Source organism: Saccostrea echinata, unplaced genomic scaffold, assembly GCF_033153115.1.
Source record: "Saccostrea echinata isolate AGI-Se365-2 ecotype Australia unplaced genomic scaffold, CSIRO_AGI_Sech_v1 ptg000077l, whole genome shotgun sequence".
Lineage (NCBI taxonomy): Eukaryota > Metazoa > Mollusca > Bivalvia > Ostreida > Ostreidae > Saccostrea > Saccostrea echinata.
The window spans coordinates 625,001-650,000 of NW_026889826.1; the positions used below are offsets into that span (position 1 = coordinate 625,001).

The following is a 25,000-nucleotide window of genomic DNA, read 5'->3' on the forward strand; positions in this document are numbered from 1 at the left end:
GTCATCAAATGTCTTCTCTTGGCTCTTTAATTTCTCTAGTAATGACTTCTCTATTTTGTGTAATTCTTCCATATTTTCTGAGAGCACTGTGTCCACCATGTTTTTGAGAGACTCGGCTTCAGCCTTCATGGATGTCTGTATGTTGTCCATAATCTGTTTAACTTCTGTGGCATCTTCCTGAACTTCTCTCTGTAAATCCTGTGATGTTGGAATAAAATAGTTATGGATTTTAGAGATTTCCTTTTGGCAAAGTTCAAATTTATCTGTGTAAAGAGTTTCTAAATCAGTAAATTGATGTCCCCGATGACTTTGCATTGTTGTACATCTTGAACAAAGAGGAACATTGCATTCTTCACAGAGAATATCTATATCTTTGGTGGGGTGGATCTCACATTTTTCCCGAGGAAGTTGTCGTTTGCGTTGCTGGTAAAGGACTACCTCATGATTCTTATTTCCTGGCAATTTCAGATGTTGGTCTCTACATTGTTTACACAATCGGTGATGACATGAATTGCAGTAGAATTCACAATTGTTGTCACAATCCTCAGTATCACACTCTACAAAGTGTTGAGCAGTGCCTGGAATTTTTGGTTTGGAAAGTGCCATCTAAAATTAATATTTAAAATTTGTTTATTGAATATTTGAATATTGAATATTTGTGGATTACAGAATTGTTGTAATCACGAATTCAATAGTTTAAGGTGAACTACACGTAAACAATATGTTTTGTTTGACTATGTCAATCTGAAGAGGAATGCCTTAATAATGGAATCAAGTTTCTAACTTATTCTGTTGTATTAAATCTCACAGAAATATGACTTGAATAGACAAAAAGCCCTATTTGAAAAAAATTCACATTTCTTGTCTGCAGGCATCCCAGTACTTACTTTTGACACAAATGACCTCTAAAGTTATATTTGTTTTCAATAAACTTTGGAATGTCAGAATGAGATTTTAGTCGAGACTTAGACGAGATCTGTAATTTACTTCCTGGATGGAGATAAATATAGATTTAAATCTCCCACAAACAATGCAATCAAATGTCAAACAAAATGTTAGACTACATGTACTTATAAGTATAACTGAATAGGAAAATCAATATTGTTCATTATTACAGAAAAAAAAAATTATTCATGTCAAAGCTAGAGTAAACAAATTTATTTTACAGTATTTTCCAATTTTTGTTAAAAAGGTACTATATATAGATATTTGTGATTGTTAGCTTTAGCAAAGTGTAATGAATGAATTCGAAGAAGTGAATATTTGAGCCTCATTTTTTTAATAGCAAAAAATAAAAAAAATTTTAAAGAAGGAAACTTATTGTTATTATTACAGTTACTTATTGATTGATGTTGAGCAATTTAATGAATTCTAATTGAAGTTTAGTGAATGGACAAAGTATTTTGATTAACATTTATTGTGTTTTTTTCCTTTCCCCCTACTTATTGCATCATAAAACTGTGATCTGCATCTGGTATATTTAAGGCTTAAGAGGATAAGAGCATGTAAAAATTAAGCCAAATGTCAGCATTTTCTGAGTATTGTAAGAAAATTAAAAAAATTAAAGGATGACCCCCCTCCCCCCCTACCCGCACACACACACACCCGTTACACCACCACCACTTTGTGAAGTAATAATATATAAGTATGCCAAAAATACCCACTTTATTGGACCACTGGTTTTAAAATGGCCAAAGATTTAGAACTTACTAGTTAATTCGTTTTGTTCAGTTAACAGAATTACATTTTTGCTAAATGTGTATCTTCTAACATGCAGGTAAATTTAATATCATGGAAATCCCACCCAAAGGAACCTTACCACTTCCACTTCCATATGTGTCTTCCATGCTCTATGTCAGGCCATCTGATTGGCCAGTGAAGTATTGCAATCAACCAATCCAATGGCAGAATGTTGGTTTGGCAGGGGAAGTCAAGGAGAGAATAATGAAATGCGACTCTTCAGAAGGAACTGGAGTTTATAGGTAACACTCCTTCCCCACAACCCTTAATTTCTGTTGTTGTATGCAGGAGCAAAAGTCCATAGATTGTTTATCGTGCAAGAATTTGAAACCTTTTAACTAAATGAGTTCAAATCTCTGTGATATAATTTAGGGATATAATTGTCACGGACTTTCCATGATTGGCGGTTGTCATATATGAAATGAGATGTAAATGATTGATTGTAATTTTCATCTTCTAAAATCACCAACTGCAGCAATTTTTTAGCTCACCTGAGCTGAAAGCTCAAGTGAGCTTTTCTGATCACCCGTTGTCCGTCGTCCATCCGTCCGTCTGTAAACTTTTCACATTTTCAACTTCTTCTCAAGAACCACTAGGCCAATTTTAATCAAACTTGGTACAAAGCATCCTTGGTTGAAGGGAAGTTTAAATTGTTAAAATGAAGGGCCAAGGCCCCTTCAAAGGGGAGATAATCAAGAAAAGATAAAAATTGGGTGGGGTCATTAAAAAATCTTCTCTAGAAACACTGGGCCAGAAAATCTGAAACTTATGTGGAAGCATCCTGGGGTAGTAGAGATTCTAAATTGTTCAAAACATGACCCCCCCCCCCCCCCCGGGGTAGGGCGGGGCCACAATAGGGAATCCAAGTTTTACATTGAAATATGCAGAAAAAAATCTTCGTCTCAAGAATCACTGAGCCAGAAAGGCTGAAACTTATGTGGAAGCATCCTGGGGTAGTGTAGATTCTAAATTATTCAAAACATGACCCTCCGGGATAGGGAGGGGCCATAATAGGGAATCCAAGTTTTACATTGAAATATTATTTAATAAGTAAAAATCTTTAAAAGTCTTCTTCGCAAGAACCACTGAGCCAGAAAGGCTGAAACTTATGTGGAAGCATCTTGGGGTAGTGCAGATTCTAAATTGTTCAAATCATGACCCCCGGGGGTAGGATGGGACCACAATAGGGAATCCAAGTTTTACATTGAAATATTATTTAATAAGTAAAAATCTTTAAAAGTCTTCTTCGCAAGAACCACTGAGCCAGAAAGGCTGAAACTTATGTGGAAGCATCTTGGGGTAGTGCAGATTCTAAATTGTTCAAATCATGACCCCCGGGGGTAGGATGGGACCACAATAGGGAATCCAAGTTTTACAATGAAATATTTCAATTAGTAAAAATCTTTAAAAGTCTTCTTCTCAAGAACCATTGAGCCAGAAAAGCTGAAACTTATGTGGAAGCATTCTGGGGTAGTGTAGATTCTAAATTGTTCAAATGATGACCCCTGGGGGTAGGGCGGGGCCACAATCAGGGATAGACATTAACTTTTAAATTCACTTGCCCTTCAGGCAAGTGATCTGAAATGTTGACTTGTCCGAATGCAAAACTTGGTTGCCCAAAATGAGGGAAGAAGAATATTATTTATTACTGTAAATGTTATGATAGAAAAAAAATGAGACCAAATACACTGTCAACTTGGCAAGTTGAGCTACATTAGAAAAAAAAAATTGATGCAGCATTTTACATAAATGTGTGCCACTGTCCTTGTCAGTTTAATCTGCTAATACACACTGCCATACAGCAATAATCCTCCATTTCATATTTTTAAAAATTATTTTCGGTAGGATCCTTTTGTGAGTCGTGATTTTCAAAGATAACAGTGAAGCAATGCTAGTGGAAGATAGCTGCTACGATATGTACCTATCTAGATCAGGATATTAATATGTTACTTACATTCTGTGACTGTAATAAATAATCTCATTTCCTAGTAAGAAGTTAACAAAGTTGTTAGACGTAGAGCTTATTTACCACGAAAGAAAACAGAATAACGAACCCGATTTTAAATGGACTGTATAATCTAGAAATGCTACCAAGGAATTTCGAACGCAAATCAATGTCAAGTCAGGTACCTGGTGGAAATCAAATGTTCAATTTATTGTTTTATTCATAAATTAATGTATACTAAATAAATATGTACCTTTCTATAAGAAAAACTCACTTGCCCGATCGGACAAGTACGTCTAAAGTTTCTCTTGCCCGAACTGAGAATTTACTTGTCCCGGGCAATCGGACAACCGTTAATGTTGATCCCTGACAGTAGGTACTACAAGGGGGGAAATCAGGTGAAAAACAGCAAGGCCAAAGTTTCTCAGGTGAGCGTTGTGGCCCATGGGCCTCTTTTTTATTGTACAAGCAAACATTTCCTTTTTTCCGCGATCTAGCAAAAATCTTTGCAAAAATGGCTTCTGAAGTTAGCTAGCCCATCTAAGATGGATATTAAAACATTAAGTATTAAATGAAAAACAGACACGACAGAACTATCCCTCTTCCATGAAAATATTGAAAGCATCAGACTTTATTTGTTGTTGCAAGAAAAATGATGAACTTCCATAGTTACAAATAAACATTAAATAACTATGTGACACAACTAAGGGTCTGGATAAATATTGTGACCATAAAGGTTCATTGTTATTACAATTTCAAAATCCTTTAATATGTAAAATGTTTACTTATAATATCAATTTCAGTATGAATTGAAGTGTGATTTCACGTTAGTTTCAGTTGTCAAGAAAGGGGAAATGATGATGTCCAAATTTTAAAAAAAGTGTTTCTGGAATTTTTGCATGTCAGTGCCAGCTGGCATAAGATACTGACTGTAGCCAATATACAGTTATGCCATGATAGGTTTCATGGAAAACTTAACATATTTTTTTAAAAATGATCTAATTTAAATTTGGGATAAACTAAATCATGGTATAAATATAAATTTATTTCCCCAATAAATAAATTTCCATTATTAGTAATATTTCAAAAATGTATCTCTGATTAATTGGATTACTGATTTATATTTTTTGTCATTAAATGAATACATAAATCCAATATCCAAATTTTTCTGCAAGCATTTTTATATATCGTAAAAAAAAAAAATTATTTGCATAAATGATCACCAATTGTGCACAGAATATAAAAAAGAATTGTCTGATAAACAATTTTAAAAATTTGCCAAAAGTGGGATAAGTGAAAAAAAATTTTAATTTTTTTTGCAAGAAGTGTGAAACACAGAAAAAACTCATTACAGGGTATTCTTAATATCTAAAAAGAAAATCTTTTGTCTAGAAATTTAGCTTACTTCTGGTAGAACTTGATTTGATGTTCTCGCAATGTTTAGATTCTGTGTGTCGGTCAAGCGGGAGAACTATCCTGAGCAGTTACTGACAGAGGACTCGAGTTTGATTCTACCAGGACACACTGTATCCATACGTCCACCTGTGATCATTCGTAACCTGCTGCCCATTGAACTGAGATACTACATCAGAGATACACAGATCTGTGGGACAGTGAAGGCAGGAGAGAAGGCTTACTTACATGCTGTAAGTACAATCAGGCTTGAGGCCTTTATGAAAACAATTTCTTGTTTTATGTACTCTATCCCACAATTTTTTCCACATATTTCAAGGTGGGTAAGTAGGTGTTTTTTTTTTAATTTTTTTTAAAGGGGGAGGGGGCATATTTGCACATGTCAGTATGTCTGTAGACCAAGTGTTGTCTGCTAAATAAATCTATCTTGAGACTCCTTTCAATGACAGACATCAAACTTGGTACATTGGTATTCCCTGAGAGTAGAGGTAGATTTTTAGGTCACAATTAAGGTAAAAGGTCAAGGGTCAAACTACTCTAGACACAGGAAGATCTTGTCTGTTCAATATGTAAATCTTTAGGGTTTAAAACTGACATTTTATTTGGACATTGTAAACTTTGAATATATTCGTATCATAGTCAATTTAGTTATTAATAGTGAATTATTAGTGACAGTAAAGTAAAATAAAAGTTTATTAAAACCAGCACGGACATTAATGATGTATGAAATACATTGATTTATAATGGGAAAAGAAACTTTAATTTCATGAACCATTATAATTATTATGTTAAAATAAATTGGATGGTGATGTTGGTACAATGATCTATAATTTTGTAAATTCTTTTGTAATGGAATTGATCAGAATAGACCAATCAAACCCATCAATACTAAGTAATAAATTTGAACAAAAAACAGAAAACATTGTTTTTTAGAGGGACCTGTTTTGATGGACTGTCCATTTGATCTGTGAAATATATTTACACAGTCACATAATCTGTTTGCAGGCTGATCCCCAGCAGACAATGGAGCTGGGACTAAATCTTGAGAACTTCCCCACCTGTAAGGAGTTGGTGGTTCCTCCTGTCACCACCGGCCCCCAGTACCACAAGGTCAAGATTCGTCTATATGACACCAAGAAACGTTTGCTGGAGTTACTCATCAAAATCATCTTCAGGAAAGGAGGATCAGTCTCTGTAGGTTCTAGAAAATTCTTCTGTTGCTTAAAACATTTACATGTATTTCTTTATACATGTATATACATGTAGTACAGTACACATGTACTGGAGTATTATAATAATATTACGGTGTAAATTCATCAAAATATCCTTTTACATACTAGTGACTATAATTACATATTTTAAAATTTACATTGTAGCGATAAGGAGTAGAAGATTCAAAGTACATGGACTGTAATGTTTGTTGCAAATATTTTCTTTGTAGATCCATGTGACAGCCCCTTACTGGTTGGTCAACAAGTCAGGGCTCCCCCTGGTGTTCAGACAGGACTTCTCCCAGCAGGATGCTGCCGGACAGTTTGAGGAGCATGAACTGGCCCGCTCAGTCACCCCACTACTTTTTTGTTACGCGGAGAAGGACCTTCTCAATCTGTGAGTACACTGAGATTATTTTATGGCTTAATGTCCGAGTTGTGTTACATAAAAGGTTTTCAGTTACTGATGTCTGAGTACATGAAGTTAAAATGAGCTGATGGTAAACCCTTAGTACAAGCATGTCATGTCAAAGTTTCATTTCCTTAGGAAGTTAAAGTCTTAACCTTTACCATAATTTAATTGATGATTCATTTACAGACTAAAAATGCTCACTCCCACTGGATCTTTGGATGCTGTTTTTTACCTAATTATATGTTTTAGATGTGTGGCCAGTTTTTAGATCAGATCTAATCCCAAGTACATGTATCTGTAATCTTTACCTGAACTAAACTTGTATGGGTGATGCCTCACTCTTACAGCTTTTTATGCTTGGGATGCTGTATCTTACATAGTTTTCTAAATGACTGGCCATCTAAGTTTTAATATGAATTCAATTCCATAAAGCTACAAAACCTAACATTGTCTAAATTGTAATTGATGATACCTCAAGGGTAACATGCGACTGCAGTTTTGCTTCAGATTATCCATATAAGTAACATTATATGCAACTTTCATTGATATGAAATTGCCTCCTTATTAGATTATGCCTTGTGTCACTGATTACCTACTGTATGTTTGTTTTCCTTTTACAGATGCACAATGAGAGTAGGAAAGTCTGTCCAGGGTCCAGATGCTGTTCCTGTGTGGTAATAATTTACTTTTTACAATCTTTTTAGCTCACCTGAGCCAAAAGCATCCCCTTGTTAATGTGTAGATTCAAGTTTGCATAAGACATGAGTCCATTGGGCTATAGTTTGTCCACTATATGGCCCGAGTCAAAATTTTTCAGAAAAAATAAAGAGGGAAAAACTTTTAATTAAACAGTAGGAGAGATTTTTCTTTAAACCTTTTCTCAAGAAAAGCACGACCTTGGTGCAAATATTAGCATTGAAAAGGAGTGGAGAGAAAAAAATATTTACTGTGTCATATTTTGACATGTTGTAGAATGATGGAATTTTAATTTGGAACAGTTATGGTATGTGTACTTACAAGCTTTCTCATGTCCTTTTATTTGACACAGGTGTAAGAGGTTCTCCCTGGAGAGTGGTACCGGCATGAGGAGACTGAATGTGGTTCCTAAGACTGGCAACCGCCCAGACTGGTTAGTACAACTACAAAGTCAAGCCAAGCTGTCATTGGCCATTTGTATCCCTAACACACAGTAAGTCCTACAGAGACTGGGAGGGAAGGCCAGTTCTATCTCAGGTGGAGGAAAAAGCATGGCCGCTGTATGATGAAGTCCCAGGGTGATTGTATCTGATACCAAACCGCTACTCATCTGTATTTCATCTACTTGTTTTTGATTGGCATGAAGCACCTGAGGGTTTAGAAAGGGACTTGTCATATTGGTGTATTGTTTCGCTAAAGTGCTTAATTATGTTCCCCAAACGAAGTTTGGGAACATATTGTTTTTCCTCTGTTTCTTATTTAATATTATTATTATTATTCTTCTTTTTTTCTACTTTCTTCTCTGGTACTTTTTTGTCCGGGAGTGTTCTCATAGAACCACTCATCCGATTGACATGAAACCTTTTTAGGGTTAATAGGCATGTTGTGTAGGTGTTCGGAACGAAGGTCATTTTGCGTGCACATGCATGCACGTGCGCGCGCGTGCAATGAGTGAAATGACTGATAGACTTGATGAAGCCGTAACTTTTATATTTCTTGATGAGTTGCTTTGAAACTCAAAATATAAAGATATATTAGTAGACTAGACAAGATAACCTGGTCAAATAAGCGTGAACTCATGCGCATGCACGTGCGCTCTTCTCTGATTGGCTGATACAAAAATCTCAATAATTTCCTTGTTTTTTGACAAAATACTTTGAAATTTAGAATATTAGTATATATTATAAGATGCTACAACACGTTATATAGGAATTTTTTTAAAAACATGTGCATGCAGGTGTGCTGCAATCTGATTGGTTGAAACTTTAAATGTCTATAACTCCCTTGGTTTTCAACAAAACAGGATGAAATTTACGACATGGATAGGCACATAGAGCTCCTACATTATGATACTATCAAAATTGAATGCAAGGCCAGGCATGCGCGTATGCTGAATTCTGATTGGCTAATACTTAAAGGGTTACAGCTCTCTTATTTTTCAATGAAATTCTTTAATATTTAACACAAATGTATGTATTGTGAGAAAATTAATGTGAAAAATGTAGAAAACATGTGCAAGCACATGCGCTGAAATTTGATTGGCTAATACCCATATGGCTATATTGGAGTAGTTTTCCAATGAAATACCCTTAAAAATAAAGTGTCCATCTATATTACAAAAGTATTGTCTAATTTATTGAAGCTTGTAGGGAATGGGGCATCATAAGGGATTGGGGAGCCGTTTGGGGAACATCTGTAACGGTTCCCGTTACAATTAGCACTAGTTTTTTTTTTTTTTTGTTCCTTTTGAATGCATTGATATTTAAACTTTGGTTGTGTATACACTATATTTACCTTTAAAAAGGTGTGCTATTATATGTATTTCTATTTAATTTTATTCTTTAATTCAGTTTCATATATACATGTACTAAAAGACATAAAGCAGTCCTGTCCTCCTGAAATTTAGTTTTTTGTATCATATATGACTTACTTGTAAAGGGATATTTAGACCTTCATATATACACTTAATCATACATGTAATGAAAAGTCCCAAAACTGCAAAAATACAGAAATGAATTGCATTTAAAAAGTTCTGATAATTGATTGATGAAATGTAAAAGTTTATTCATAATTGAAATTGATGTTTATGATATCATTTAAGACTTAAAAAATGCATATATTGTATCACATAGAAATTGTTGGATGTATATGACTCCGTAAGTGTTCAGTATCCTTACTTTAAAAAAGAAGTAATTGTTGAAAGTTAACGTTTGCACTTTATTAAGATACCTGTTAAAGGTCATGGATAATCATTGCAAACCTCAGCTATAATGTATGATCCTCTCCCAGTCTGGCCATGGTTTCATGAGAAGGGAATATTTGGTAGCTCATTAAAATATTGACCAATGCAAGTAAAGCATCAGAACTTTGAATTTTGATGTGACCATTTATTACCATAACACAGTTTATGGAACATTTTTTGTTTACTGTTGATGTCAGTTGTTGATTTGAATTGCGATGAAAACAATTATTTTCATTTTGCTGAACATAACAGCGTAGAGGTGTAATTATTCAAGAATACGTCACTTTATGTGTCCAAGCAGCCACTGGTAGGAGACGGCTATATGCAGACTCCGGACCATGGCTGATACGATGTGAAAAAGAATTTTACTTACATGTACATAAAACAGTTTGTTTTTTTTTTTCAATATCAAATTCTTTTCAGGCTTATATTTGAATTTTATATACATACATTTTTTAGGGTGTATAACATTGGTATAGGGGTACACCAAGGGAAAGGACTCTATGCTGACACAAACATTGTGACCTTTGCCCCCTTGTATGAAATTGACAACCAATCCAGTCACAGACTTGCAATCGCTCAGAGACACCTTGCCCTTTCTGAGGTAATTACATGTGGGATTAATTTGTTGGCAATTTTTAACTTATTTTCAGGTAATATCATTTACAGGTACCTTTTCATGCAAGAAAATTAAAATTTATTCAGTTTATTTCTTTCAAGATATAAATTGATTTTAGAAATTGGCGAAGGTCTTACTTTTTGTGCACATTTTGTAAACTTGATCTTTTGCAGAAAATGAAGCTAGACACCTGTTTAATTGCCCTTCCACAATGTAAGCTTCCATTTCATTGGCCAAGACTTGACCTTGATCAGTTGTTATGTGTAAATCTATTGGATGTTGGATCCTCCTCCTGGTCAGGTGGATTCAGAATTGATAAAACAGATTCTTTCCACATAAATATAAGGTATAAATTGATGTTCATTGTGATATATTCATTATCTACACATGTACTATCTTGCACAAATGTAGTCTTGAATGGGTAATAATGAATTCAAGTTGATAAGATTGTTTGAAAATGTACATATATAGTACTTGAGTGTGCAGTATATTAAATGTGTGCATCTTTCATTTGTGAATGCAAATTTTTGGGGAGTGGAAATAATTTACAGATAAGGGATGTAATTTGTTTATCAAAGTATCGAGCTATTTAAGACATCACCCATTTTACAAGGCTGTAAGGGGTACCTTATCCAAAGAAATTTAATGACATAATTTAAGACACAATTAATTATTATACATTCAAGCTTTATGAGTTTCAATGAATAAAAACATTACCTGGAGTTAATGTAAGTGTTAATTATGGAGTTAATGTAAGTGTTTATTAGAATGTTTCTATTTTTAGGGATGATCACAATGTGAGTCATCTCCTGAAGGTGGAGATAGTGATGGAGGGACCCACATACTTCATAGTGTTTGGGGATGCTGGGGAAGTCCCCCCTCCCATCAGAATAGACAACTTGGCTGAAGTTAGTAGACTTCATTTTATATCATATTCAAATCTCAGAGAAAATAGTCATGTACATTGTCTTGTAGAGTCTGAATTGTAGGTCTTTTACATTCAAGTTTCATTCAAGCAATCTGTGTTTCAGATTCCTGTGGAATATTTCCAAAGTGACACAACAGAACAGAAGCTGAGAGCTTTCGTTCAGCCTCATGTACAGTGTAGGTTTCAAATTTTCTCTGTACTAATTAATAGTTATACTAATGAAGTTTGTTTCAATACTTAAGGATATCTCATAAAGCTGAATTTTAATGTAAAATAATATTGATAGTACCTTATGCCTGGGATGAACCAATGTTGAGCCACTCAATAACACTGAGGGTAAAGGGAGGAACTAGTGCCACCTACAATATGGACAAATTGGAGGAAGGGAAGCAACTCTGTTATCCAAACTTTATTTACCTGAGAGCATCAGCTACCTCTGCAAAGTGTGTTTTGTTTATTAGCTCACCTGAGCCGAAGGCTCAAGTGAGCTTTTCTGATCACATTTTGTCCGTCGTCCGTCCGTCCGTCTGTCCGTCTGTCTGTCTGTCTGTCCGTCCGTCTGTAAACTTTTCACATTTTTGACTTCTTCTCAAGAACCACTGGGCCAATTTTGACCAAACTTGGTACAAAGCATTCTTGGGTGAAGGGGAATTTAAATTGTTAAAATGAAGGGCTAAGTCCCCTCACAAGGGGAGATAATCAAGAGAAGACAAAAATAGGGTGGGGTCATTAAAAAATCTTCTTCTCAAGAACCACAGGGCCAGTAAAGCTGAAACTTATATGGAAGCATCCTGGGGTAGTGTAGATTCTAAATTGTTCAAATCATTACCCCAGGGGGTAGGGCGGGGCCACAATGTGGAATCAATGTTTTACATGGAAATATATAGGAAAAATCTTTAAAAATCTTCTTCTCAAGAACCACTGGGCCAGAAAAGCTGAAACTTATGTGGAAGCATCCTGGGGTAGTGTAGATTCTAAATTGTAAAAATCAGGACCCCGGGGGTAGGGCGGGGCCACAATAGGGAATCCAAGTTTTACATTGAAATATATAGGAAAAATCTTTAAAAATCTTCTTCTCAAGAACCACTGGACCAGAAAAACTGAAACTTATGTGGAAGCATCCTGGGGTAGTGTAGATTCTAAATTGTTAAATTCATGACCCCCGGGGGTAGGGCGGGGCCACAATAGGTATTACAAGGGGGGAAGTCTGGTAATGAACAGCATGGCCAAAGTTACTCAGGTGAGCGATGTGGCCCATGGGCCTCTTGTTAGCTTTATCAGTTTAAATCTAGAATTAAAAATCAATTTTTCTGTATTAAAATGAAATTTTTATGCCCCCTTATCGAGGATTCGGGGGTATATAGTTTTTGCCATATCTGTCCGTCCATCCATCTGTCTGTCTGTCTGTGTCTCTGTCTGTTTGTTTGCAAAAACTTTAACTTTGCCCATAACTTTTGATTGGTTGGATCTTTGACTTTAATATTTCACATGTTTATTCCTTGTGACAAGACCTTTCTTTAGGTACCATCATATTTGACTTTTGACCTTGGAGTTAGACCCACTTTTGCAAAATTTTATTGGACTTTAACCTTGAACATAACATTTGAAAAGTTGGTGCTTGGGCTTTCAAACTTCACAAGTGTATTCCTTGTTACAAGACCTTTCTTTAGATACCAACAACTTTGACCCTTTGACCTTGACCTTGGAGTTTGACCTACTTTTGAAAAACTTTAACCTTGGCCATAACTTTTGAACAATCGGTACTAGGGCTTACATTCTTCACATGTGTATTTTTTGTGACAGGACCTTTCTTTTGATACCAACAACTTTGACCTTTTGACCTTGACCTAGGAGTTTGACATACTATTGAAAAACTTGGCCATAACTTTTGAATGGTTGGTGCTATGGCTTTCATATTAAACATGTCTATTTCTTGTGACAAGACCTTCCTTTGGATACCAACCACTTTGACACTATGACTTTGACCTGGGAGATAACCTACTTTTGAAAAACTTTAACCTTGGCCATAACTTTTGAACAGTTGGTGCTAGGGCTTTCATACTTCACATATGTAATCCTTGTGACAAGACCTTCCTTTGGATATAAACAACTTTGACCCTTTGACTTTGACCTTGGAGTTTGATCTACTTTTGAAAACTTTAACCTTGGCCATAACTTTTGAATGGTTGGTGCTAGGGCTTTCATACTTCACATATGTAATCCTTGTGACAAGACTTTTTCTCTCACCTGAGCTGAAAGCTCAAGTGAGCTTTTCTGATCACCCGTTATCCGTCGTCCGTCCGTCTGTAAACTTTTCACATTTTCAACTTCTTCTCAAGAACCACTGGGCAAATTTCGTTGACAGATAAGACGGACCATAACAATGTCGGACTAAAACAGAGTCGGACCATAACGAAGTCGGACTATAACAAAGTCGGACTACCGTATATATATTTATTAAATAAACGGAATAAATAAATGAATGAATCCAATGATAGGTATATTTCTTCAAACAGGTTATAAGCGTAATTAATTGGGTCATTGTCAAAACATGGATAAGTCTTAGATAAACAATTACCGCATGCATCCGACTGGCGGATACTTAACTACTTTAATGACGAGCATATTAATTATGAAAAAAGTTCTTTGATCTTCCGTGGAATTTGGGTTTTCAACTAAAATGCAATCATTTCGACCATGGATTCCATCAGCGACCGGTGTGTTGCGTGTACGAGAAAAGTATCTGCAAGACAACATGCACTACTGTGTGATGGTTGCAATCGCTGGCAGCACAGAATCTGTGATACAGGTAAGTGAAGATATGTTATATTATGTAATATATTATTTAAATTGAAAAACTGAAAAAAAAAATACCGATAAATATAATTAGTTAATTATCTGATTGATTAGAATTCCTGAAAATGTGTATTTATGACTAAATATGTTATATATATATATATATCTATACAAGTATATTGATGGAAGGGAAAGACATGCATGTATAGCATATGAAACATATTATTTTCTGTTGTACTCAATTTGGAATAATTATTTATGTATATTTATATGCAGATGTAAACTTTTTAGAATGTTCTGTAGTTTTTCTTTAATTTAAACACTGTATTATTGTGAAAAATACATATAGAACAGCAGAGAGTGTCTTATAAATGTGTTGAAAATAAAATCAGGATATTTTAAAAATTGTTTTGCCAAAAGCATCTTAACTATTTGTTCAAATTGGCTTATAAGTATTACTTTGCTTTTTTTTCTGAATTAAAAAATTATGTGATAAGTCATTAAATATGAAATAGATTTTTTTTTATATAGAAATATCTCCTTTGAAATAATTTTGGTATACAATATTACTTGCGTAAACCTATTAATTATATGTACCAAATACAAATTGCTAGAATTAGATTATCTGCACATAATCTAAATGTTGAAACTGGTAGATATGTTAATGATCTAAATTAGAAAAAAAAAGATTATGTAAAATGTGCTCTTTAATTGAATGTTATCGAAAAAGTATTATAAGAAATCCAGTGTTTGGAAATTAATTCAACTTCTAAGTGTACAAAATATAAAGGAACTTTGTAACCTTGGAAAATATTAATATCAAGCTTCCACTAAAGAATGAAACATTTGTAAATTTTTAAGTATTTTTTAATTACAATTGCCTGTTAGAAAACACTTTCTACATAGTTTACTTGCTATTTATTGATTATGCTCACTCTCATATTGTTATATTTTACAATATTTTACAATATTGTATATATGTATATATGTTTGGTTATTAATATAGGTAATCTGATGTGTCGTATGACGCAAAGAAATAAAAAACTTGAACTTTAAATATTAAAATGATAAACTAAACATATTTGACCAATTTTATGCAATGAGTATACCATAATTATACAATACAACAAACATCTTAGCATAGAATAATAAAATTTACATTAAAATAGAAAATAAACACAGTGAAAATAGAATGTAAAATATATTCACCCTGTCACAAAATGTATTTAATTATAAAGTTTCCCCCAGTTTTAAAACCATTAATTTGTTACCTCACAACTCATTTAAAACATTTGCAATTGCAAGCATGTTGCCTTTTTTTTGAACATTGAAAATAATGGTTTGACTACCATGGCCTGTATATCAATATTATTCAGGGTTTGGAGAGTTTAGGGGGAATACCGAAATAACCGGGGAATTTCATCATTGATGTAGGTGGGAAAATTCCCCAGGCCCCGGGTCTTTGGGACAACCCTGGTTATTCATTAAAATTATTATTGTATCGTATCCAATTTTTTTCTCTCAATATGCAGTCTTAGTATGAATATGTAAGTTAATTGTTGATTATTATGCTTAAACTTATAAATGTAAATTTGTTTGGTATAATTATATGTAAATATAAAATATGTCCAAAAACTAAGTTTATCAATATGATGTGGACAAGTTGAAAGATAATATTATCAATCTAAAATATCACATCTTAATTTGTAAATAATTAATTATGCCTTTATTCATATAGTTTAACTTATTCTTTAGGGATATCCCAGCGAGAGTACCGTGACATGATAAGATCTGAAATTACTATTAATTTCACCTGCACCATCTGTAAAAGGAATGAGGAAGAGACCATCAGGTATTTTCACTTAAATATAAGATGTTCAATTTTATTTTTGTCTATGCTGTCTAAGTCATATATAATCAACTTGTAATATCTTAGGACCACATTGGAAATAAGTAAGTTTTATATATACAAAAAAAAAAACATTGTCAAATATTCATGCCTCGTCCAAAGGATTTTTACAGTGAATAATAATAATAATAATAATAATAATAAAGTAAAATTAACTTTAAATTTTGTTTTACTTCAGTATAATTATTTTTTATCTTTTTGCAGTGGTCCAAGAGATTCAACTCATATTGAGTCCCTGGATGCAACACCTCAGTATGGCATGTTTGATGTTTCAGTGTTGACAACAGGCAGTCTGAATGCCACATACATCATAGAGACTACAGAAAGAATGGTAAAGTACATGTAGTAAAATAAATCAAAGAATCCATAATTGTATTTTTTTTCAAGTCTATATACTATAAAAAGAATAACCATGGAATCCGATAATCAATAAAAAATGAACATTAAACTTTTTGGTCGACTTTGAGAAAGGTATCAGAATTTTTAGCTTATGAATTTTAAAATATTGAAATATAGAGAAAAATTATTAATATTAAATACATTTTAATTTATATCTTAAAATAGCAAAAGATTTTTTTAATTATGAAGAAGATTGTTTTCATTAATTATATTGAATTATTTTTTAGGTGCATGGAAAGCCATCCGCGAGGAATTCCCCAACACACTTATCAAAGGATGTGCTTTTCACTTTGGCCAGGCAGTGTGGCGGAAAGTGCAGGAATTAGGACTGAGGACGACATATACCAAACGTGGTGCTGAATATAGGTACATCAGGTCTTTGATGGCACTGCCCTTTCTGCCATCTGCAGACATTCAGCCCGCTTTTGACCGACTATCAGCCAGAGCAACATCCCAGGAACTGCAGCAGCTTGTGGCATACATGGACAGCAACTGGATTGGAAGTGCGGTTTGGCAGCCCAGGAACTGGAGTATCTTCCAGACCAATGTCAGGACAAACAACGATGTAGAAGGTAAGCTAAATATTTCTCTTAAATTATGTGATGGTAATAATATAAGATAACAGCCACATTTAAAAAAGATATTTAAAAAATTCTTAAGAACATATACATGTAATAAAAAATATCTTTGAATATGATTTCTGTATTCTTTTATTTATTTTTTAATTTACATATTTCAGGTTGGCATACCAGGATCAATGCAGACATCGGTAAAGCCAATGCCGCCTTCTACATCCTTGTGCCTGCTCTTCAGCGTGAGGCGCGATTGGTGGACTTGACTGTCCGACTTGTGTCAGAGGAACAGATTCTCCGTTGCCAACGTAGGAGGTACCAGGACCTCACTTGCCGGCTACACGAAGCTTGGGACCGTTATACCAACGGAGAGCTCACAGCATCCCAACTGTTGCGGGAGTGTGGTGGTGTATATGGCCCAAACAACGACTAGTTCTTTGGTGTTGTGCTTGTGATTGTGCCATGTGACATGTGTACATATGTGTTAACGAACAATGAATAGTTCTATAGTGTTGTGATCGTGACTCCCAAGTGTTGACTGTGTGATATTTACACCAGTGACAATTATTTGATACAGTTAAACGTTGACCATATAATGTGCTTGCTTTATTTATTTGGTTTCAAACTTTGTTTGCAATGAAAATAAATTGATTGAAACACACTTTTTTGTTAGTTTTCCTTCATTACAATTTGAGGCTTTAATAAGGTTTTAAAACTGCCTTTTCAATCAGTGCATAAATTATATAAAATTTTTACGTCATATTTCACCAAAAAATATATTTTTTTGCCCTGCAAAAGAGTAGTACCGCAGTTATTGTGAAACGGTCTATAGTTCAAGTCAACAAACTATGCTGCAGCTTCACTACGAAATATACAGAGGCAATTCTGGTTAATGAGAATGATGAGAATAACAACCAGGTACACAAACATGTAACTCTGGCCTAACAAAATAAAATGAGAACAACATTGTGTAAGTAATATAAGGCCTATATAACAGTATAACGCATAAGAAATATACTATAGGGCAACATAACCTTTTATCAATTATCATATGCAGTCCACTTACTAACGTACGCGTACGTTATAGTACAATTCAACGTTTTTAAGGTCAGTATACCTTCATACTCTTTGGAAATCATAAAAAAGTCTTCGAAATAAATATAACTTAATTAATTAGTAAAAATAATCCTATGGTCCGAGTTTGTTATAGTCCGATTTCCTTATAGTCCGACTTTGGGTAGTCCTAGTTTGTTATGGTCCGACATTGTTATAGTCCGACATTGTTATGGTCCGACCTATCAGTAAATCGCAAATTTTAACCAAATTTGGTACAAAGCATCTTTGGGTGAATGGGAGTTTAAATTGTTAAAATGAAGGACCAAGTCCCCTTCAAAGGGGATATAATCAAGAAAATAAAAAAAATTGGGTGGGGTCATTAAAAAAATCTTCTCAAGAATCACTGGGCCAGAAAAGCTGAAACTTATGTGGAAGCATCCTGGGGTAGTGTAGATTCTAAATTGTTCAAATCATGACCCCCGAGGGTAGGGCAGGGCCACAATAGGGAATCCAAGTTTTACATTGAAATATGTAGTAAAAATCTTTAAAAATCTTCTTCTCAAGAATCACTGGGCCAGAAAGGCTGAAACTTATGTGGAAGCATCCTTGGGTAGTGTAGATTTTGAATTGTTCAAACCATGACCCCCAGGGATAGGGCGGGGCCACAATATGGAATCCAAGTTTTACATTGAAATATGTAGTAAAAATCTTTAAAAATCTTCTTCTCAAGAACCACTGGGCCTGAAAGGCTGAAACTTACGTGGAAGCATCCTTGGATAGTGTAGATTTTAAATTGTTAAAATCATGACCCCGGGGGTAGGGCGGGGCCACAATATGGAATCCAAGTTTTACATTGAAATATATTGTAAAAATCTTCTTCTCAAGAACCACTGGGCCAGAAAGGCTGAAACTTATGTGGATGTATTCTGGGGTAGTGTAGATTCTAAATTGTTCAAACCATGACCCCCAGGGGTAGGGCGGGGCCACAATAGGGAATCCAAGTTTAACATTGAAATATGTAGTAAAAATCTTTAAAAATCTTCTTCTCAAGAACCACTGACCCAGAAAAGCTGAAACTTATGTGGAAGCATCCTGGGGTAGTGTAGATTCTAAGTTGTTCAAATCATGACCCCTGGGGGAAGGGTGGGGCCACAATAAGTACTACAAGGGGGGGGGAATCAGGTGAAAAACAGCAAGGCCAAAGATATTCAGGTGAGCGTTGTGGTCCATGGGCCTCTTGTTTAGGAAACCAACAACTTTGACCCTTTGGCCTTGACCTTGGAGTTTGACCTACTTTTGAAAAACTTTAACCTTGGCCATAACTTTAAAACATTTGGTGCCAGGGCTTTCATATTTAACACGTCTATTTCTGTGACAAGACTTTCCTTTGAATACCAAGAATTTTGGCATTGACCTTGACCTTGGAGTTTGACCTACTTTAAAAAAAAATTTAAACTTGGTCAAAACATGTAAACGTTTGGTTCTAGAGCTTTCACATTTCATGAACATATGTATCACTTGTGACAAGACCTTCCCTTGGGGCTCCATTTGATCTTGAGGTTTTACTTACTTCTAAAAAAAACTTTGACCTTCACCATCACTTTTGAACAGTTGGTTCAACGGCTTTCAAATTTCACAGGTATATTCCTCGAGACAGACCTTTCTTTAGGTACCAACATTTTTGATCTCTTGACCTGGAGTTTGACTTCCAATTGAGAAACTTTAACCTTCGCCATAAGCTGCCATATGGGGCATCAGTGTTTCACAAACACATCTTGTTGATATTGTTTTAAATGTTTTAAATTTTATCAACATGAAGTCATGCAATTCTTCATTTTATAATTGATAGATCTTTAATATGTAATTATTAAATTGTTTTTGTTTTAAGAAGTCCAACACAGGATAGTCCTCACACAGACCTTGTTTTAGAAGTTGTTCAAGATCAGTACATCAAATTCTGTAAAAAGGTATAGTACATATTTTCAAAAAAAAAAAAAAAACTGCTCCAGTTTAAAAATAAAATGATTTATGAGATGAATATGATAAAGAACAAAAATAGGGTTGTATACATAAGTTTGATTGATTGTCAGTTTATTTGAGTTTCAGCTGAACATTTTAAGTTCTTATTCTTTTACACATACCTGTAGTTTCTTGAATGTAGGAGTAATTGTCGGTGCATCCAACATGTGCTTTTGACAATATATTTGTACAGGAGATGTTATTTATTATTTGATAGGAGGTTGGTAATCGTAACCAGTTATGGAGAATGACCAGTGGGGGTATGTTAGAGCATGAGGGGTCAATATCTCCTAGAGACCCCCACAATAGGTCCTCCTACCCCTCGGGGAAGAGCATGGTACTGGACATAGATGACATCGCCCCCAGACCAGGCAGGATTGTCCCCCTCACCCTCAGAAAAAGAGACGAGAGGAGGAAAGCGACACAGACATGGAAGTTCACTGAGGTGAATTTTTTGTTGGTTATATCTTAGTCTCATTGAATTCAAGATAACAAGGCTTAACTGTATAAGTGAAGAAGATAACTAAATGTTAATGGAAATAATTATACATAGTCTTTTGAAAGTAACTTTGTAATTTTAAGATTAATGCGCATGTTTATTTGCTTGAAGAAAATAACTTGTTTGCACTCAGGAGGTTTTACCCTTAGGCTAATGTTTCAGGATGGCAGACTGTGTTGTGTTGATGGTGCTATGTGTGTACAGACACTTGGAGGGGTAGAGTGTCTGAGGGACTCAGCTGTAGCTGTAGTGGGGCCTGGTCCCCCCTCAGGGAGGAGTGTCCCTGCCCACATGAAGATTGACAGACAGAGGCTCCTCCCAGGGTCAGGCTGTCTTGCTGTCAGGACCGTCATGGATGGACCAATCAGAGTGCTGCAAATTACAGATGTCTCACAAGGAGTAAGTTTGTTGTCCACCTCAAAACAAATCCCAGACAGTATTGCATAAATTGACTGTTGTGTGGAAAGGTTCCACTTTTCTTAATATGATCAGTGTATATTATTGAGATTTTAACAACTCTACCCTGGATTTTTTTTAGTCTGTTGCTGAAGTAACAAAGAACTACCAAGACTGGGTTGTTTGTGAAGAAGATAAGGTGGCTGAAATAGAGAATAAATCAGCAGAGAAGAAATCAAGTTTAGAGGTCAGTCATTATAACTAAATTTGATTCAGGAAATGTATAATAGCCATATTGTTAATATACATGTATATATGCATTTATTATCATTATAATAAAGAAAATTATTATTGATATCAAATGTTGAATTTTGTTTAATTCTGTTAAATGCTACCTACAACAGATGCGAGAAAAAAATTGTAATTTTATTAATTGAGCCTGTGTGTTACAGATTTGTATGAGTCTGAAGGGGGGTGTGGGTTTATCCCTTGTGAATTACACCCCAGAGGAGCTGGTCTATATCTCACTACAGAACATCTCTCTGGACTACATCTCTAACCCTAATTACTTGACGGTAGATGTAGCGGTAGCCAATGTACAGGTACGTGTATATCATTAACAAATTTTAATTAATTAAATCATGTGATAGAAGTGTGTGACACAACACCTTTCAAACTAAAAGTTCAGAGGTTTATGAATATTTTTGTAAACAAAATTTAATGCCAAGTACAGCTGTAATATACAGTGAGTACAAGCTTATCTTTTAAAAAGATAGGTGAGCTAGCGCTGTAGCTATCATAAACCACAGAATTAGATATCTGAATTATTGGATTTATTTGCTGAATCGATTTTAATTCTGAAGGGGGGGGGGGGGGGTCTGGCAAAATCTTTCGAGTCAGATTATTTATTTTCATGCCAGTCAAGGACAGATTATTTATTTTCAAGATGATCAAGGACAGATTATTTATTTTCTTCTTAATTGAAAAAGTTTGACAAAAACAAACAAAAAAAAGTTCAAAGAGGGACCGGGAGGGGGGGGGGTGTTAAGTAGTAATAGTCAATGACAGATTATTTATTTTCTTACCGGTCGTGGAAAGACAGTTATTTATTTCTAACTTTTTTGAGGACAGAATATTTATTTCCAAAATCTTTCAGTCCCCCCCCCCTTCAGAATCAAATGGTCGTCCCTAATTATTAAAAGGAAGACACAGTGGTACACTGGAGGTAGTGTTGGGGTGTGTGTCTTAATTCAGAATGGTGAATGTATCAGCTATTCAGTGTTTAATACAGAATATTCATCAGACTATTTATAAAAAGGCTATTGTTGGATTAAATTCGGGATACTGTGCTTTAAGCATTCTGTAGTTTACTGTAATTTCAATTTTGAAGTGAAAAATAAGAGATAAGTAGAACCAATGAACAGCTAGTTTAAAAACAGTCCAGTGTGGTACTGTTTTGTAGCAATCGCATCAGAGTCCTTTCGGGCCTTTCCCGGCAAGCTCGGAAAACATATCCGAGGTTGTTATTCCGAGCTTGCCAGAAAGATCCAGGAAGATAGTTAAAAATAGCTATTTTTTTTTTAAATTATAATTTTAGATATTAGAACTGATCTGTACAATTTTGGCATTTACTGTTACCTTTTGAACGTTTATTTAAGGTTAGACAACAAATCGCGAAACTTCAGATCATATGTATTTTCAGATTAAAAAACGAAATTGACAATTTATCTACAAGTAGTATTCCCAGAGTGCCCTACCATGAAGTCGAGCATACATCTCGAGTTATTGCTAGCTTGAGAGCGCCAGCAATAACAATCGGATCATTACTCGGGCGTTTCCGTCAAAAAAGGAAAAATGAGAAATTAAAGAATTATAATTATATCAGTGCTACTGCATTGTATCAATCGTTTCTCGTGTCTTTCCAAATACTCTGAAAGATTTCCTGGGTTTGTTTCTGAGCTTGCCGGAATTATCTAGGAAGGTAGTATACATGGTTATCTTTAAGGAAAGCTAGGTTTTACCAGTTGATGTTGGCATTATATGACCCAAATTTTCTTGTACTTTTAATCATAGGTTAGACAATAAATTAAGAAATTCAGAATTCGGACCATATCAATTTTTTATGATAAAACGAAATTATCATCGTACAGTCTATCTTCAGTAGTTTTCCCGGAATGCCTGACCGTGAAGTCGAGTATGCGTATTCCAGAAATATAGACTAACGTAGTTGCTAGCGCTCGAGAGCGCTAGCAATTAAACTAAGAAAAGGGAATTAAAATTGAGAATGCTCCATCCATTTTAAATTGGTATTTACAAAAGGTAGTCCCAAAAACTGAACATTGAGAGTTTTTCCATTTTATGATTTGAAGTAAGAAGTTTAACTAATAATGAGAATGGATTATTTTAATTTTTTTGTCTGAATTTGTTTTCTACAGGTTGATAATCAGCTGTTCACAGCCACCAGACCTGTCCTGTTGTATGTCACACCTACCCCTAGAAGAGACATCCCAGAGAATACTCCAGCACTCCATGTTGTGGCCCAGAAAATTCCCAACTCAAAATGGAATGCTGAAATTTATAAAGTAAATTCTAGTTTTATATTTTTTCAATGTTGCAGTTTGTAATTTTCAACTTGAGTAGACATAGATCTAGAGCATGATTACATGTAATGTGGTAAATACTTGTTAAGGAATTGAAAATTTGTAATTTCTGCGATTTTTCAAGATGATTTGAATTGTGTGCGAAATTCTAATCAGCCAGCCAGCTACAGATTAACAAGTTGTAACAGGTTGCAAGGTTTTGAATTCTTAGTAAAAACAGCAGTTTGTGCTTCGAAATGATAAATATTCAGTGTACAATACATGTTAATTTGGAAATTGTACTTTTTTAGCACTTAATTGTAAGCATGAAGAAACTGAGCATTCAGATAGAGGAGGAATTGTTATGGAAGCTGTTACAGTTTTGTGGATTTGGGTCAGCTGACCACATGGATGAGAAAGTCACAGAGGGGGAGGATCCAAGAAAGTAATTAAGTGGTGGACTTTGAAATAACTAGCATTAATGTCTGTTACAGAATAGAATGGAATTTATTTACATTTTGTTTACATTTAATGAAACACTTTTTTGTTTATAATTTATGGGATACATGTATTACAGTGAGTGACTTTGATTTTCTAGTAAAAGCATTCATTATTATGTACAGATCGATACACGTATCCCTGACATTATAGGCATACTTGTAATTTAAAACATGCACCAACTTTTTATAGAGCACTTGCAGCTGCCACTTCAGTGAAGACAAAGAGATATTACTTTGGACTTCTGAAAATCCACACCAGTCGTATCAATCTGAGCATGCTCACTGCCTCCAAACTGTCACCTGACCTGAAGGCTCTGAAGAGGGACATGTCTCTACCACTTGTCAGATTTGAAGATGCTAAAGTGGATTTAGGTAATGTATGGATTAGTAAAAGATGTTCAGATTAAATCTGCATCTCATATGTACATGTTTATCACTGTTTAGCAGTTACATGTATTTGTTAATTCAAGATCACCTTTAAATGTATGAACATGATGATAAATATTCTACTTTTCTAAGTATTTACATGTCACTGTATTTAATCGTCAATCTACTGACAGATCCTTTCATCAAAAGTCACCTATTTGAAACCATTGTCTTCCTTCAGAAAGAGATAGGATTCCACTACACTGAGGTATACACACTTATGTCAACTCATACAATTACATATTTATTTTGTTCTTACTCAGTCTATAATGTATCAAAGGTTTTCAAACAAAACCCTATCTGTTCACTTGTACAGTTTCTCTGTATAATCATGTTCATTGTATGAATTGCTTTGTTTGACAGGAGTTGAAGAGTCAGGCAGCCAAGATCCTGGGTTCTGTGGACTTTCTGGGAAATCCCCTGGGTCTGTTTAATGATGTCACAGAGGGAATTTCTGGTCTGATCAATGATGGCAATGTGGGGGGTCTGCTGAAAAACGTCACACATGGGGTGTCTAACTCTGCTGCCAAGGTAATTAGATCATTATTTTGAAAGTATTCTGCAATTTGATGTGCCTAACTAGGAACTGATTTATAGTTTAAGATGATTGTATAAAAGTTCTTAGGTTACAGATATTTGAAGG

At 34.7% G+C, this 25,000-nt stretch overlaps 2 protein-coding genes across 2 annotated transcripts in view; one reads left to right on the forward strand and one right to left on the reverse strand.

The window, feature by feature from the left end:
- The window catches only part of LOC133176620 (uncharacterized), a 2,134-nt gene extending 1,153 nt beyond the window's left edge, over positions 1-981 (reverse strand). Inside the window, exons 1-2 of the mRNA XM_061311727.1 lie at positions 888-981; positions 1-606 (exon numbers count right to left, since the gene is read on the reverse strand). The exon at positions 1-606 is cut by the window's left edge and continues 1,153 nt beyond it. Coding sequence (XP_061167711.1) covers positions 1-606 — 606 coding nt within the window. The 5' untranslated portion in view covers positions 888-981. The remainder of the gene's footprint in view (positions 607-887) is intronic.
- The window catches only part of LOC133176618 (intermembrane lipid transfer protein VPS13D-like), a 42,467-nt gene that overhangs the window by 12,819 nt on the left and 4,648 nt on the right, over positions 1-25,000 (forward strand). Inside the window, exons 14-34 of the mRNA XM_061311725.1 lie at positions 1,778-1,982; positions 5,130-5,331; positions 6,104-6,292; positions 6,540-6,706; positions 7,342-7,395; positions 7,770-7,850; positions 10,119-10,263; positions 10,452-10,624; positions 11,063-11,186; positions 11,310-11,382; positions 11,493-11,649; positions 19,830-19,905; positions 20,175-20,402; positions 20,619-20,855; positions 20,995-21,099; positions 21,305-21,454; positions 23,288-23,434; positions 23,743-23,876; positions 24,122-24,303; positions 24,492-24,565; positions 24,721-24,888. Of these exons, the coding sequence (XP_061167709.1) occupies positions 1,778-1,982; positions 5,130-5,331; positions 6,104-6,292; positions 6,540-6,706; positions 7,342-7,395; positions 7,770-7,850; positions 10,119-10,263; positions 10,452-10,624; positions 11,063-11,186; positions 11,310-11,382; positions 11,493-11,649; positions 19,830-19,905; positions 20,175-20,402; positions 20,619-20,855; positions 20,995-21,099; positions 21,305-21,454; positions 23,288-23,434; positions 23,743-23,876; positions 24,122-24,303; positions 24,492-24,565; positions 24,721-24,888 (3,071 nt within the window). The remainder of the gene's footprint in view (positions 1-1,777; positions 1,983-5,129; positions 5,332-6,103; positions 6,293-6,539; positions 6,707-7,341; positions 7,396-7,769; positions 7,851-10,118; positions 10,264-10,451; positions 10,625-11,062; positions 11,187-11,309; positions 11,383-11,492; positions 11,650-19,829; positions 19,906-20,174; positions 20,403-20,618; positions 20,856-20,994; positions 21,100-21,304; positions 21,455-23,287; positions 23,435-23,742; positions 23,877-24,121; positions 24,304-24,491; positions 24,566-24,720; positions 24,889-25,000) is intronic.